The 14,661-nt window shown below is 44.9% G+C and overlaps 1 protein-coding gene across 1 annotated transcript in view; it reads right to left on the reverse strand.

Moving 5' to 3' along the window:
• Nucleotides 1-289: 289 nt before the first annotated feature.
• Nucleotides 290-14,661, reverse strand: part of phb2b (prohibitin 2b) — a 37,053-nt gene continuing 22,681 nt past the window's right edge. Inside the window, exon 10 of the mRNA XM_061240312.1 lies at nt 290-696. Within this exon, the coding sequence (XP_061096296.1) occupies nt 654-696 (43 nt within the window). The 3' untranslated portion in view covers nt 290-653. The remainder of the gene's footprint in view (nt 697-14,661) is intronic.

Below are 14,661 nucleotides of genomic sequence, written 5' to 3' on the forward strand. Positions count from 1 at the left end.
ATAGGAGCGTCTGCTAAATGCTTGTAATGTAATGTAATGTAATGTAAGGGCCTTGCTCAATGGCCCAACAGCTGTGTGACTTGAACCACCAGTGGCTAGGTCCCAGTCATGCACCTTAGCCACTAGGTAACCTTATCTGAACTTAATATACAGTCATTGAAACGCTAATTCTGTTGTCGCGGTGGGGGGGAAATGTTTTAAGGGGAAAAAAAGAATGTTGAATGTTCTGTTTGAGAATTTCTGTTGAATAAAATAACCATTTAGTCACAAAAAAAAGCAAATTCAGTCATTCTCACATTGTAACATATGCTTTTATTCAGAGCAACTCAGACAGCTTACATTCTGTAACAAACACTCCATTTATACACCTGGATATGTACTGAATCTATTCCGGTTATGTACTTTTCTCAATGGGCAGAACCATAGTTCCTTAGCTAGGTGGGAATCAAACCTACAACCGTTATATTATGTACTTGCAAGCCCACTTCCTTTACAATTGTTCTAAACTGCTACCGGCGAAAATTAAAAAGTTCTGCGTGGAACATTTGTATTTTCTTTCCAAAATTTAATAATAAATCCATAATATTTTTCTTAATTTACTTAATTGCAATGGAACTGATGGGCAGCCCTGTTGGTCTGAGCTTGAAAGGAGTTCATTGTTTGTGGTGCAGGGCAATGTTTGGTCCGAATTCCCTCCTGCAACAAAGCAAACGGTTACAATACGAGGCCTAAAACTTGTGACACAAACAATCACCTTGAATGAACTTGAAGCTGCAGCAGAGAGATTCTCCCTTCTTAGAACAGGACCTTTGCTGTAATGCTGCTATTTCTGACGACGCGGTTTATTTTCAGAACCCACATTTAGAGGAGATACACGTGTACCCCGGCTACAAGCATCTGAAGTGAGCAGTCCTTCTTAAGACCACAGCTGCATTAGTGCCTGAGAATCCCCAGCAGTCCGTTTCATGAGCTGACATGACCGTCACGCAGCGATACCGTCTCGACTGCGAGTGTCTGGAGTTTAAATATAGTGCGAGCAGGTCTGTGTGGTAACCCTCAGCTGCTTCAGCTAATCCAGGGAGCCCCCCCGGCCCCGCTGTGGGGCCCATCGGAGGCCTCTGCCTGCTGGCTCGCATTAAGACGTGCGAGCCAAGGATCTTTGTGAACATGTGCCATCCTGCACAGAATAACCCTGACCCCCCCCCCCCTCTTTCCTCCCTCCCCCACCTACTGAAAACCCTGTCATTTTCCTCTATAATTCAGGGTGGGGAGCAGGGGGTGCTGACAGCTTAATGAGAAGGGGCAAAGCATAGGAAGGCCCTACATGCCCCCCCCCCTCCAAAAAACAAAAAACAGAAAAACAAGTGGCTGATAAGATTCCCTAACCCAGAGTGGAGGCATTGTAAGAGGATAGGTATGTGGTAGATGGGCAGTACTGAGGTAGGCAGTGTGTGTGTGTGTGAGGGCAGGGGGGTGTCAAATTCATTTCAATTCAGTGAAGTCAGAAAATAAATTTCAATGTAATTCATGAAAATTTTAGTTACAATTTAAATTAATCTGTGCATTCACAGAACTGAAAGAACTAACCCTGGCAACTGAATATGTAACCACTCTCCCGTTCACAGCTTATCGAAAAGCACGCTGCTGCTGTTGGTGAGACACTAAAGGTGTTGGTGAGGCGTTACTGTTGGTTGGAACATTCACAGGCACACGAGAAGACAAGAGTACGCCCACAGAACAGGTCCTCTCTGTAATGATCAACATCGCCTCGCACTGCTTTGATTGACAGCACCTTTTGTCCTCTTTTTGCCACCTCGAACCCTGTGAATAATCAGGCCTATCAGTAACAAAAGAGGCTAAAGATACATGGAAATAATCTCCAGTACTACACTACCCATGACGCACTGGGGTCCCGTAGTCTGCTCCTCCATATCAGGTTTTCAGTAGCAGATGAGCCTGGGGGTGTTTCTGGGCAGCAGGAGATACAATACAACCGACCTTGCGGGGAAAATCACATGCTCATGCAATATTCATTCATTCATGAGTGGGAGACGATAGTTTGTGAGGGGGGGAAGAGTGTGTGTGTGTGTGTGTGTGTGTGTGTGTGTGTTTATGTGTGCATGAGTGTGGGAGTGGGTGTGTGTGTGTGAGGGTCAGATGGGTGAATGGGGTACATGCTTATCTTCACCTATGGAAATGCTTGGTGTTTCGTGGAAAGTATGGATGATTCAGATGCATGTGAATCATCTACACCATCCCCCCGGTACTTTTCCTTATTTATTCTTGTGTTCTTATGCTTTTGCAATATGCAGTGTTACCGTCGTAATAACGGTTATTCAGAACACCATGTTCTGCCTTGCGCTCTCCTCATTGCTTTACCTGGTCTACCATACGCTCTCATTATCTTGTCTAGGCTCTCCTCATTGCCTTATCTGGTCTGCCTTATGTTCTCATCATTGTTTTATCTGGTCTGGTCTACCTTATTCTCTCCTCATCGCCTTATCTGGTCTACTTGGCCTACGCTCTTCTCATTGCTTTATCTGGTCTACCTTACACTCACTTAGCAGATGCTTGTAATCCAAAGCGACTTACAAGTGCATAGGTTCTTCCACAAGTTAAAGCATCACATCCATAACTAGTAAAATACACATTTATTTTATTGTTTTTTGGGGGGGGTGGTGGTTAGAAAAGAGGGATAGGGATATCAGAAAGGGGGTGTGGGAAATCAGGAGGGAGGACTAAGGTAGAGTTTGAAAAGGTGTGTTTTTAGACTGCGTCGAAATAGGGGGAGGGATTCTGCTGTCCTGACGGTGGTAGGCAAGTCATTCCACCACTGAGGAACCAGAGCGGAAAACAGGCGTGAACGTGCAGCTCGACCGCCAGGTGCTCATAGAGAGGGAACCATAAGGCGACCAGAGCTGGCAGACAGGAGTGGTCTAGCTGGGGAGTAGGGAGTGATTAAGGATTGTATGTAAGGTGGGGTAGTCCCCTTAGCAGCCTGAAATGCCAACACTAGGGCCTTGAATCAGATGCGTGCGGCAATAGGAAGCCAGTGGAGGCCAATGAGGAGCGGGGTGACATGAGCCGACCTGGACTGACTGGTGATCAGGCGGGCTGCAGCATTCTGGACCAGCTGGAGGGGCTTGATGGCACAAGCTAGGACACCAGCTAGGAGGGAGTTGCAGTAATCCAGGCGGGAAATGACGAGCGCCTGGACTAGGAGCTGGGTGGCTTTCTCCGTCAGGAGATGACGGATACGGTGTATATTGTAGAGAAAGAACCTGCAGGTTCTGGCAGTGGAGGATACTTGTGGAGCCAGGGTGAGGCAGTTATCAAGAGTCACCCCAAGATTCTTTGCCATACAGGAGGAGGAAACTACAAAGTCCTCAACACTCAGTGAGAGACTGATTATAGCTTTATCTGGTCTGCCTTACGGTCTCCTCATCGCGTTATCTGGTCTACTTGGCCGACGCTCTTCTCATTTCTTTATCCGGCCGACCTCGCTCTCCTCACTCCCCCGCCTCCCCCACTTCCCCCAGTCCGCAACCTCAATCCCCCACTCCCATCCTCCATTCCATGGTCCCAATCGCATGCCCCCCTCCGTGCTTAAAAGTCTAACTCCACCTATGCCAGGCCGCTTCGACGCACAGAAACACCGCGGCTAAGCAAGCCGGCAGTATTCCAGATATATCTGTCCTGAGGGAAAGGCGTTCACGATCTCTTTCCTGAATACCGCAGTGTGGCTCTTCTTGTGAAAACATACTATACAGTAACCTTTAACGCATTCCTCTTGATGTTGAGTAGTGGAAACTGTTACACCACACCTAATTACCCCAACACTTACTGCCAGCCACCTCCTAGATTTGCATGTATTATTGCCTATTTGCTTGGGCAGATAGCAGCACGTAAGGTGACTCATGCCTCACGTGCGACTCAGGTGGATTCAGGTGAATGTCTGCGATTCTGTTTAAGTACTTTGAGCGCCAATGGCAGCACCCAGCCAGGGAATTTAACTGCTAACTTTTTGCTACTGAACTTGTTTCAGAATGTGTAACCCCCACACCTTTTGTTATTCATTTTAGATGTAAATGAGAGATTTAGCCCCGGAGGATAGTACTGTTGCCTCACAGCAAGAAGGTTCTGGATTTGAAGTCCGCCCTGTCTGTGTGGAGACTGTCCAGCTTCCACAACCCAAAGACACGCAGGGCGTTGTTAAAGCTGTAAAAGCGCTGTCACACTATAGCAACTCAAGGTCCCTGAGGTCCTCAAACCAAAAGCTGGTCATCTCTAGGACAAGGGTAAAACTAAAGGGGGTCTGTGCGTTCACTGTCTTGAAACTTTGGAACAGTCTTCCTTTGGAATGATCTGACTCAACAATCACTTTTAAAAAATGTCTTCTCTTGCTAGTTCACTTTATGCACTTACTTTACTCATTTACTTAGATGGGGGTGGGGGGGGGGGGTGGGTGTTTATTTTCAGCGGAGCGAGACTTCCCCCTCAGGTGGCGGTGAGGAGTATAGCGATGTAGGCGCAGCCCGTACGTGCGTGTCAGAACCGGCCCCAGAGCCGAGAGCGAAGCACAGATCCCATCAAAGTCTCGACAGGTTCAGAGAACTTCTCCCCATCAACATTCCCCAAGGGTTAAACCTTATGTTGCGTTTACTGTGAAACCAGTAGCCAGGGCCAAATATATCAATGCCATTATTGAGATTTTTTACAGAAATTATGTATTATTTTTTATTTTACAAACAACATAAACAATATATGTAGTTGCCATTTACCACTGCTAGATCACAATTAATGACAAAAGTGTCATTACATTTTTGTGATAAAGATGGGGTTTATATCCACTGTAGCCTAATGAATGCTGAGCAAAAATCATATTTATCTGTGAAACATTAAGATGAAACAAAGTTTTCAGGCAGTAGATTTCAGACACTTGTTTTGAACTCAAAACATTCTCAATTATTTTTCATCTTTCTCTTTCATTCAAAGAAACCGTAGGCCTTCAGGCACAAATACATAGGCTAAAGCAAATACAGATGATTAACAACAAATAGAATTGCAAACCAGAGCCAAATTTAGTCAGAGACATCTCTCAAAAGTGTAATTCCTCTTTCACTAAAATTTAAAATGTGTCAATTTGACCCAAACTAAACCCAAGGGTTAAGATATTCCCAAAGGAATCTCTTCACCTGTTCACCTTTTGCCACACAGACTAACTACTCAACAATAAAGCGTTCTTGTTGGTACCTCTGGAGATATGATACCTGGGTGTGAAATGATATAATCCCTGATGAATGCCGATTTAAACAGGGCTTCATTGCCGCTACGATAAATATCCAGTCTATAGCCTACATTCACTGTCCGCTGCGGATTGTAGGCTATTGAGAATGAACGATGACAAATATGAATAACTGACGTCTAAGCTCGGGAAAATCCCCCCTCCTCCAAAGTTGTGTAAACGGTTTTATTTTTAGACAGCCGACATGACACCACCTTAAATGCCACCACGCTAGATTAGCCATGCCCACTTGCACTTCCTCATACCCGCGAGTCTCTTACCAGCCCGCCCAAAGTAACCGTAGAGCCTGGTTACGCGCCAGTTAAACAGGATGGTTTGGAAAAATAACTCAGCCACCTTTTAATTGTTTTTTGTTTTTTTGTTGGTTTAGTTTGTTTTTACTTCAGAGGAAACGCGCGATGCATTCACGGGATGACGCTTCACATCAAGTGTTCGCGGTTTATGTCTCCCTTAAAAATAAACGGTAATTTTACAACTAATGTCGCTCCTATTACCTTAAGCCAAACAAAACCGGAGCTCTTCCAGGGCTGAGCATTAAAATAGGATTAGTGACCTTTAAACCAGCTTGAAGGGGCTAAATACAGCTACAGTGACAAGTAGGCAGAATATTTAATACTGTAGCTCAGAAACAAGTATGACCTTGTGGCAGGCCACACGCTCCTTGGTGCGGTTAGGGACGGATTCTGCTAGAAAGTAGGACCACAGAGGGCCTGAAGAAGCAATGCCAGCCACCTTAAAACAAACACGCGTTTAAAAGTATAAGCCATCTAGGATACAATAGGCTACCAGTCTCTTTGATGATTGGTATACTGTTTTTTTACGCACCATTCCGGATATTTTCCACAAGCCACAAATCGGGTGAGATATTTTAACTTGGTCAGAAGTTTATTCCTTTATTGCGAGCTGGAACATCAGCGGTTCAGATCCGGCAACGCTTTTCGCATCTCTCCCTCTCTTGCTCCCCGGACTCCAATCTTCGTGTCTCTCTACACTGTCTTATCCAATAAAGCTGAAAAGGCTCTCTTAAGAAACAACGCCCCCGCCCCTTGTTTGGACTACAGATGTCTCTCACAACCGAACCAGGCCCACACCGTACAATGACGGTGTTAAACTCGTCTGTCATTTAATTCAATCTGCCCGTCAGTTTAATTCGATCGGCAATCAACGTTGATAGAAATTTCCAATACCAACACGATACGACATTTTTTTGCATATTCAAAAGAAATTAGATACAGGCATTATTGTTATGTGTATTTCTTTGTTTAATTTCGTCTTGGTCGGGCTTGTTTAGCAGCGGCTAGGCTACGTTATGCTATCCCAGCCTGACCTCTTCTTTTGCAGACTGGCGGCAGCTGCTCTTCCGGTTTGTGATTCGTGTGCAGACAGCCGAGAGAGCATGTGGAAGGACAAGTTTTTACAGAATCTCATCTCTGGCTCATTCCAGCAATTCTCAGTCAGATTCCAGCAGCTTGTTGGCCTCACATGCATATTTTTCAAAAAACAATTAAGAATGTATTTTAAAGCTAATTTTATCTCTACCAAGCAATACAGTAGGCTACTGAACTCATTTTAAAACAGCTGGTGATATTGAAATGCTCTAGAGCTCATTTGCTGCAGCTGTCTTTATCTGATAAACAACATGTTACATTTGGAGTTGAGGTTCTGTGCTTTGGAGGTTAACCTAATGGAGACCGCGGATGACTACAGCTCCTCGCATCAGTCTCCTATCACCTTATGATAGAGATAATGCCCTTCACAGAAAGAGCAAGAGGCCCCTAACAGAGAAAATGGAGGAAGAGAATGAGCTTTGAGCACACACACACACACACACACACACACACACACACACTCTCTCTCTCTCTCTCTCTCTCTCTCTCTCACGCACGCACGCACAGACACTAGCTCATGCACTTATGGACACACACACACACACCCTCTCTCACACACGCACACACACACACTCTCTCTCTCACACACGCACGGACACTAGCTCATGCACTTATGGACACACACACACACACCCTCTCTCTCTCACACGCACACACTCAGGCACACACATGCACGGACGCTAGCTCATGCACTTATGGACACATGCACACACACATGCACGCACAGACACCCAGACACAAAAAGAACAGACAGAAAGGGAATATGGCTGTGTTTTGACACAGACACTGCAGAAAATCACAGCTGGCCAGAAAATCATTTAAGAAAGAAGATGGCAGCCATGAAGGAAAGCAGGGTAAAGGTAGATTGAGATCTGAGAGTCAGAGATAGGAGGGGTGAGAGGGTGGTGGAAGGGGGGAGGGGGAGAAAGAGAGAAAGGGGGAGAAAGGGGGAGGAGGGTGGGAGAGAGCAGAGAAAAAAAAGTGGCAGGGAGGGAGGGAGAGAGAGAGAGGAGGGTACAAGCAAACAATAAATATTCATGTTTGCTGACAAAGCCCCTTCTGTAGTCTTTTTTCAAATGCAAGTGTTTTGCAATGCAAGGGGCCATGCCATTGATATAAGAGGACTGAGTGAAGTGTGGGGGGTGCTGGGGAAGGGGGTGGGGGGCAATGGGACAGCCAGCAATGAAGAAACGAATAAACCATGAAATCGCCTGTAATGAGTCTGATTGGACCTCAGGCCACCGCAGCACTGTTCTAAAAGCGTCCAATGTAATAACGACACCGAAAACAGGCGTATCGCAGGACAACGCTAATGCTAATGCTACGCTATACGAAGCAGGATACGAACACACAGGGCACAGTATACAACCTAAATCTCTTTCACATGACGCTATTAATAAACTTTAAATATGTAGGTTGTGTAGTATTACCCAAGCGACTCTGTGCTTTCCTGTCATTAGCTAACACCAAGCATTTATTTCCGTCAAGCACTGACAGAAGAAGCCTGATGTTAAGGTATTAATGCAATGCACATGTTTCCCAGAAAGCAGTGTTTTTGATCTCTCTATCGCTCTTCGCTGGAGAAATACTGACGTCCCCCCTGCTAGCGCAAGTCTGAACTGGGACTCATCTCAAAAACAGCTGAGTCTGTGGAAGTTGAACAGCCAGAGGAGAAACTGGAGGCAGCAAATGACGAATCTGCCGTCTGATATACATTTCCCCAGTTGACCTTCCTGCGGCGGGGAATAAAAGTTCCTATGGCTGCAGTAAAATAAGGATTCAGTTCATGAAGCTGTTAAAAACAAGCACCATGAAACACCGCGATTAAAGGGCGTCGTATAAATACGAATACAGAATTATAGACTCTTTTGTGTGTGCGCGTGTGTGTGAATGTGTTATATGCCATTATGCTTTACCAAAAATGTGGCCCTATATTTTACGACATATTTATTACAATTACTGCAACATTTTGCTATTATTAGCCATGAAAAGAGAAATTCCCCCCAAGGACTAATGAATAATCTGGTATAAACACTGAGAATGACTCACCACAGAGCACAAACATCGCTACCACACGCAGTAAACATCACAACCATGCATGGGAAAGCGCTGCTTCAGTAAACTGGAGATTATTTACAGTATATGCTTGTTATCAACATCCAATGGAGACAGAGATATTTTAGCCTGACAGCAAACATCAGATCATAGAATTCCAATGTCATTGGATCATGCAGGATCTACACGTACAAAGACTCACTGCGTGTAGTGAAACTGTTGAGAGCTGCACCCAAGGGTGGTTATTCAGAATCCTATTAGCATGTCACCAACAATTACTCATGTTTTGTCCCCCCCAAAGGTTGTTTTTTAAATAAAATCTCCAGAAGCAGAACAGGATTTTTCAGCAACACTTACATCCTCAGGCAGTTTGCCTTGTGATTATTCTTTGTCAAACTGACATGGGCATCAAAAGAATCTAAAAAAAGAATATTTCGTGTTCACTTACAAGATTGTCCCCACTTAGACAAATATGCAGCAAAGGGCTATTTGGGTTTTTTTTTTGTGTGTGTATCCCATTTAAACATCTACATATGATTTCCTAAGAATTTACAGTGAGATCTTTTAGTCAAATCTAGTCCACGTACTTAGTTCTGAATTAATGCAGTCAAACACAGATGAAGATCACATTTAATAATGTAATTCAATTACATTTGACCCATAACTTAAGAGCATAAATAAATAAATAAATAAATAAATAAAGAATAATAATTCAAAGTTAACCTAATGACCCACGGAGACAGGTGACAGATAAAAACGTTAAAACCGATAACGAGGAGATGAATTAATTTCATCCCTCGTTTAACCGGTTCAGCGCGCGCTCTCTTTGACGATACCGACCTGGCGTGGCGGTAGGAGCTGTGACAGAGATATCGAGCGGGAAAAAAAACCAAAAAAAAAAACCCGCTCTTGCCGGTAAGGATGGGACACACGGCACCTGCAGTGCCCAGTGGTGCTCAGTACGGGTTCCGCAGTGGTAGCGGTGTCGCGTGAGTGAGGGAAACCAGAGGAGGGTGGGGTGGGGTTGGGGGGGGGGGGGTTCGGGGGTTCTGTCCGGCTGGCAGGATGATTAATGGGAGCTAGTGCATCTGCCTCAGAGGAGAGGGCTATTGTGCAACCCCACCCCCCCCCCACCCCTCCTGTTCTGTCTTCGATCCAACCCCCCCCCCCCCCCCCCCTCATTACCCTGGGGAAGGGCACACACAGGGCCCGGACTAACCAGCCATGACTAGATTATACACAGGCCCTGAGAAAGAGCCCACTGCTCGCCATCTGTACACGATTGAGTCATCCCCACCACACCAGTAACCAGGGGAAATCTAATGAGCACATGCATACACTCGATCACACACAAGAATACACATACATACATACACACACACACACACACACATGTACACACACTTGATCACACACACACACACACACACACACAAGCATACACATGCATATACTCGCTCGCTCACACACACACACACACACTATCACACATCTACACACAAACGAATACACACTCACACACCATCACACACACACACACACACGTGCACGCACGCATGCGCATACAGAGGACAAAGCCTCCTCAGCTAATCAGAGCACCCTTGAATGGTGACAAGTACAATCCATTCTGTCAACCATTCCACAGCCAGGACCTGTCCTCCTGAACCAAACAACTTAACATGAAATAAAACACATTCCCCTCCCCTGCCCCCACCACCCAGCCAAAACAACACAATCTCAGCTGGTGTTCTGGGGAAACTACATCACTCTGTTTCTCCAGAAATCAGGGTCTGAATCAGGGCCCTTCCTCTGACCAGAAAAAAAAACAGAGAGGTCCTCCATTGTGTGGGCTGGCTGATAAAAGCTTCCTGCAACAGCTTGTTTTTTCCTTTGATGGAGGTGGCAGTGGAGGGGGGGATTCAGCAGAAATAAAGGCACAGAGATTGAGGACAGAGAGGATAACCTACAGGTGACACGTTTCCACCCGGCAAAAACAAATCTTTCCCAAGTGGCACCCAGTGGTTTGTTAACCATTTGAAGAGCAATTTTTTTGGAATGCCTTTTCAGAATTCTAAGTCGTTCCAAGTCTAGAACACCATTGCTTTCTATTACCTTTAGTGATTGTTACATCAGCATTAGAATGTCTAGTTAAGAACATTCTACATCACATTTTTGTGATCATACACCTTAAAGGGTGTACACCTTTTTCACCAAACCTCATTTACAATACCACAACTTTGTTTCAAAAAATTACCTTAAGGGTTGCTGGGTAGTGTGGACCTTGAATCACCACTGAGAAGCAGCCTATAGTGCTGTTGTTATGAGAGTTGAGTAAATGTGCTCTATTTTATGTTGGCGTTCCAATTGCAGATTAGGTAACTGAAATGGACACATACACAAGAAACAGAACAAAACTTTTTCAAGACTTTTTCAAACAAAACCTCATAGAATTGCAGCGCTCGTTTTGCTTCCTGGACCAGGAGGCGGAAAACGGGAGGGTCCGGATGAAATCCTAACCCTAACTGGGACACCGGGATCTTTCAGAACAGACTGGCCAAAATGGAGGTGTAATCAATAGCGTGGCTCCAGCCCCGTTGCCGTGGGCTCCAGGCTGTTGCTGTGGCTCCAGGCCCGTTGCCGTGCTATCCAGCCAGCGAGAGCACTGACATCATAATATGCATCAGAATGACCCGAGAGCCCCAATACCTGGCTCTGTTGAGGGGGAAGGGGGTGGGGTTACCTGAAGCACACTTCCTGTTCACTCAGACAGGAAGAGAGCTCAGCAAGGTGCAGCCACAAAAACAGGAAATGCTCTCGTAATGGCAGCTATGCAACACTATCGGAGGTTAAAAAAATAAATAAAAAAACAGAAGAAGAGGAGATTCGATCAGGGGAGAAAACTGACTCCTCAAGCAAAGAGCCTTGCCAAAGAACAAGAGCTGTGCAGGGGTTTGTGTGCCTGGTTTAGAGTTTAAAAACACCAACTGGCATTCTCAACTGCCTCTTTCTCAGGCACCTTTACAATGCAGGGCTCAATATTTTGAAAACATATTTGAAGGGTTATCTCCTAAAAAGCAGACAGACAATACTTGCATGTCATTTACTATCCATTATCTAATAACAAATAAGCAATACTTTGCTGCACAAAAGGACACAAATGGCACTTCAAACCAAAGACGGAATTAATTGAGGTAGATGGAGGAGAAAATACAATAATGGCAAATTACATACTTCAGCCCCACCAGCTTTCAAAAAGGAATACAAATTAAGTTAACACACCACAGGCAAAACGACACGACTCAAGGAGAATAACAACACCGTGTCTCCACGACGTAATGACATTTTGGTGAAACGCACTTGTTTATATGACCAGCGAATGGTACGATCGCTGCTGTTTAAAAAGGAAAATTTCCATGGTGACGAGTGAAAACGTAGCAAAGCGATTGGAAAACATCAGGGTTCCGTTCCACAAGGACACCGTGTGCTAGCGGACAGCGAAACACCGCGTTTTCATGCTTCGGTAATCAGCTGCGCAGGAGAGAAGATGCTATCGAAAACAGATGATCAGTGCAAGAAAAAAAAAGTACGTTATCATCGTATAAAAGAGCTTTCAGAACTAGGGCATGTTTTCCAAGTGCCCTTTACGCTCTTTGAACTCTGCTCGTTGCTGCGACCTCTGGTATCGATCGGAGAGCGCAGAGGATCTTGTGTTCTTTATCTTACAAAGCATGTGGTGTCAGTCACCGCTTCTCATCACACCGCAGTTTACAAGTCAGACTCACCCAGACACGAGTCGGGTTCATTGTAGTTCGATTGTTCAGGTTATTGCGCATCTACATCGTGCACCATAATTATTTGGCTAGTGACACATTTTTTGTTATATTGGTTCTGCACTGAAGCACTTGAGTCCGAAAGAATACAATGACAATTGAAATGGAGACTGCCTGCTTTAATGTCAGGATATTTTCATCCATATCAGATGAACCGTTTAGAAATGACAAAACCTTTCATACACACTACCTTGTCTGAGAGACATAGGCATCACTAGAAGCTGGATATCATGCACTGCAGCAATCATCCGTTCCTGCTCGTTTTGGGGACTTTTTGTCTTCGGTCTCCCCTTCAGCGTGTGAAATGCATGTTTTGGCTGTCAAAAACCCCTCGTTGCTCTAGCAGTATGTTTCGCGTCATTTTTGGAGGCATATGGTTTTATCTGAGCATATAAAATATTTTTGTAGACTTCAGAATTAATTCTTCTACTTCTGTCGGCAGTCACATCATTGGTGGAGACAAGTGAGCCCGGCAGCCATAACACCCCCTCCACCATGTTTCACGGATGAGGTGGTGTGCTTTGGATCATGGGCATTTCCTTTTTTTCCTCTTTCCATCACTCTGGTTCATGTTAGTCTTTGTCTCATCTGTCCACAAGACTTTGTTCCAGAACTTTTTAGGCGCGTTTTAGCAAACTGCAATCTAGCCCTTCTGTTTTTCAGGCTTATCGGTGGTTAGCATCTTGTTGTGTACGCCCTGTAATGCAGCTGGTGTAGTGTTGTACATGTGGTAGACTTTCACACATTGACACCTCAGGAGTGTTTTTGATCTGTTGGGCTGTTGCCAGGGGGGTTTTTCTGCAGTGGGTCTTTTTACATAATTGAGTTCAACTGTTTTTTTCTTGTTAATAGTGAACCAAACTGTTGACTTGGGCATGCCCAGGGTTTTTTCAATGTTCCCGATTGAGCCTCATGTCTCCCTCATGTTGTCCCACACCAACAACAATCACCAAAGGCAATTGCAAAGTCTAGAATCAAGACCAGACATCAACAGCTCTCTTCTGCATTCACTAATGACACAAATGAATACACCGGCCTAACAAAACACATCTGTGAGCCCAATTCAACATGCACTTGTAGTAGCCTAAAATGGGGGGAACATGTACAAAAGGCCCTGTCGTTTCTAAACAGTTCATCCGATATGGATAAAAATACCATGAAATTAAAGCCGATGGTCTGCACTTCAACCCCCATCGTCATTGGATCCTATTGTATGCCAGAGTACAGAACGAAAATAACAAAAAATGTGTCATTGTCTAATGAATTATGGTGCTCACTTTTGTCTAATGAATTATGGTGCTCACTTTATTTAGTCCTCCTTTATATTCAGGGCTCCAAACGTTCTCAACTGGTGGCACAATCGTAAAATATAGTGCTGCAACAATTTTATGTGGCATTAGACAATTAAGGCGTAACTTTGTAGTGGTTAGCGGTTCTCAACCTGAAATGCGCCAGGCATATTTTTTTGTATCAGAGGAAGACACTTCATGCGCAGCTAACCAAGGGAACTTGCTGGCACCTGATCGATGGATCAGTGCCAGTCCCTGGTGCAGGACGCAATGTTGTCAGCGAAACCCTCTCATTCCTCAGCAACACTGGAAATGCCCCACCATCCCACAGGGCCGACAGCCTCAGTCAGTACTGCTAAGGCCCAGATTCGATACCGGACCGTGGGCCCTTTACCGTTTCTTAAAGAGGAGAGGAAATGTGTTCACCTGCAGTGAATTGGGACGGATTGGAGCCTGGTGATCTGCCCAGAGCATCTAGAGAGCAAAGCAATTTTTTGTTATACGTCTTCTGCACTGAAGCACTTGAGTCCAAAATAATACAATGATAATTGAAATGGAGACTGCCTGCTTTAATGTCAGGATATTTTCATCCATATCAGATGAACCATTTAGAAATGATAAAACCTTCCATACACACCTTTCATACACACTACCTTGTCTGAGACACATAGGCATCACTAGAAGCTGGATATCATGCACTGCAGCAATCATCCGTTCCTGCTCGTTTTGGAGACTTTTTGTCTTCGGTCTCCCCTTCAGCGTGTGAAATGCATGTTTTGGCTGTCAAAAACCCC

This window comes from Conger conger, chromosome 4, assembly GCF_963514075.1.
Source record: "Conger conger chromosome 4, fConCon1.1, whole genome shotgun sequence".
NCBI classification, from domain to species: domain Eukaryota; kingdom Metazoa; phylum Chordata; class Actinopteri; order Anguilliformes; family Congridae; genus Conger; species Conger conger.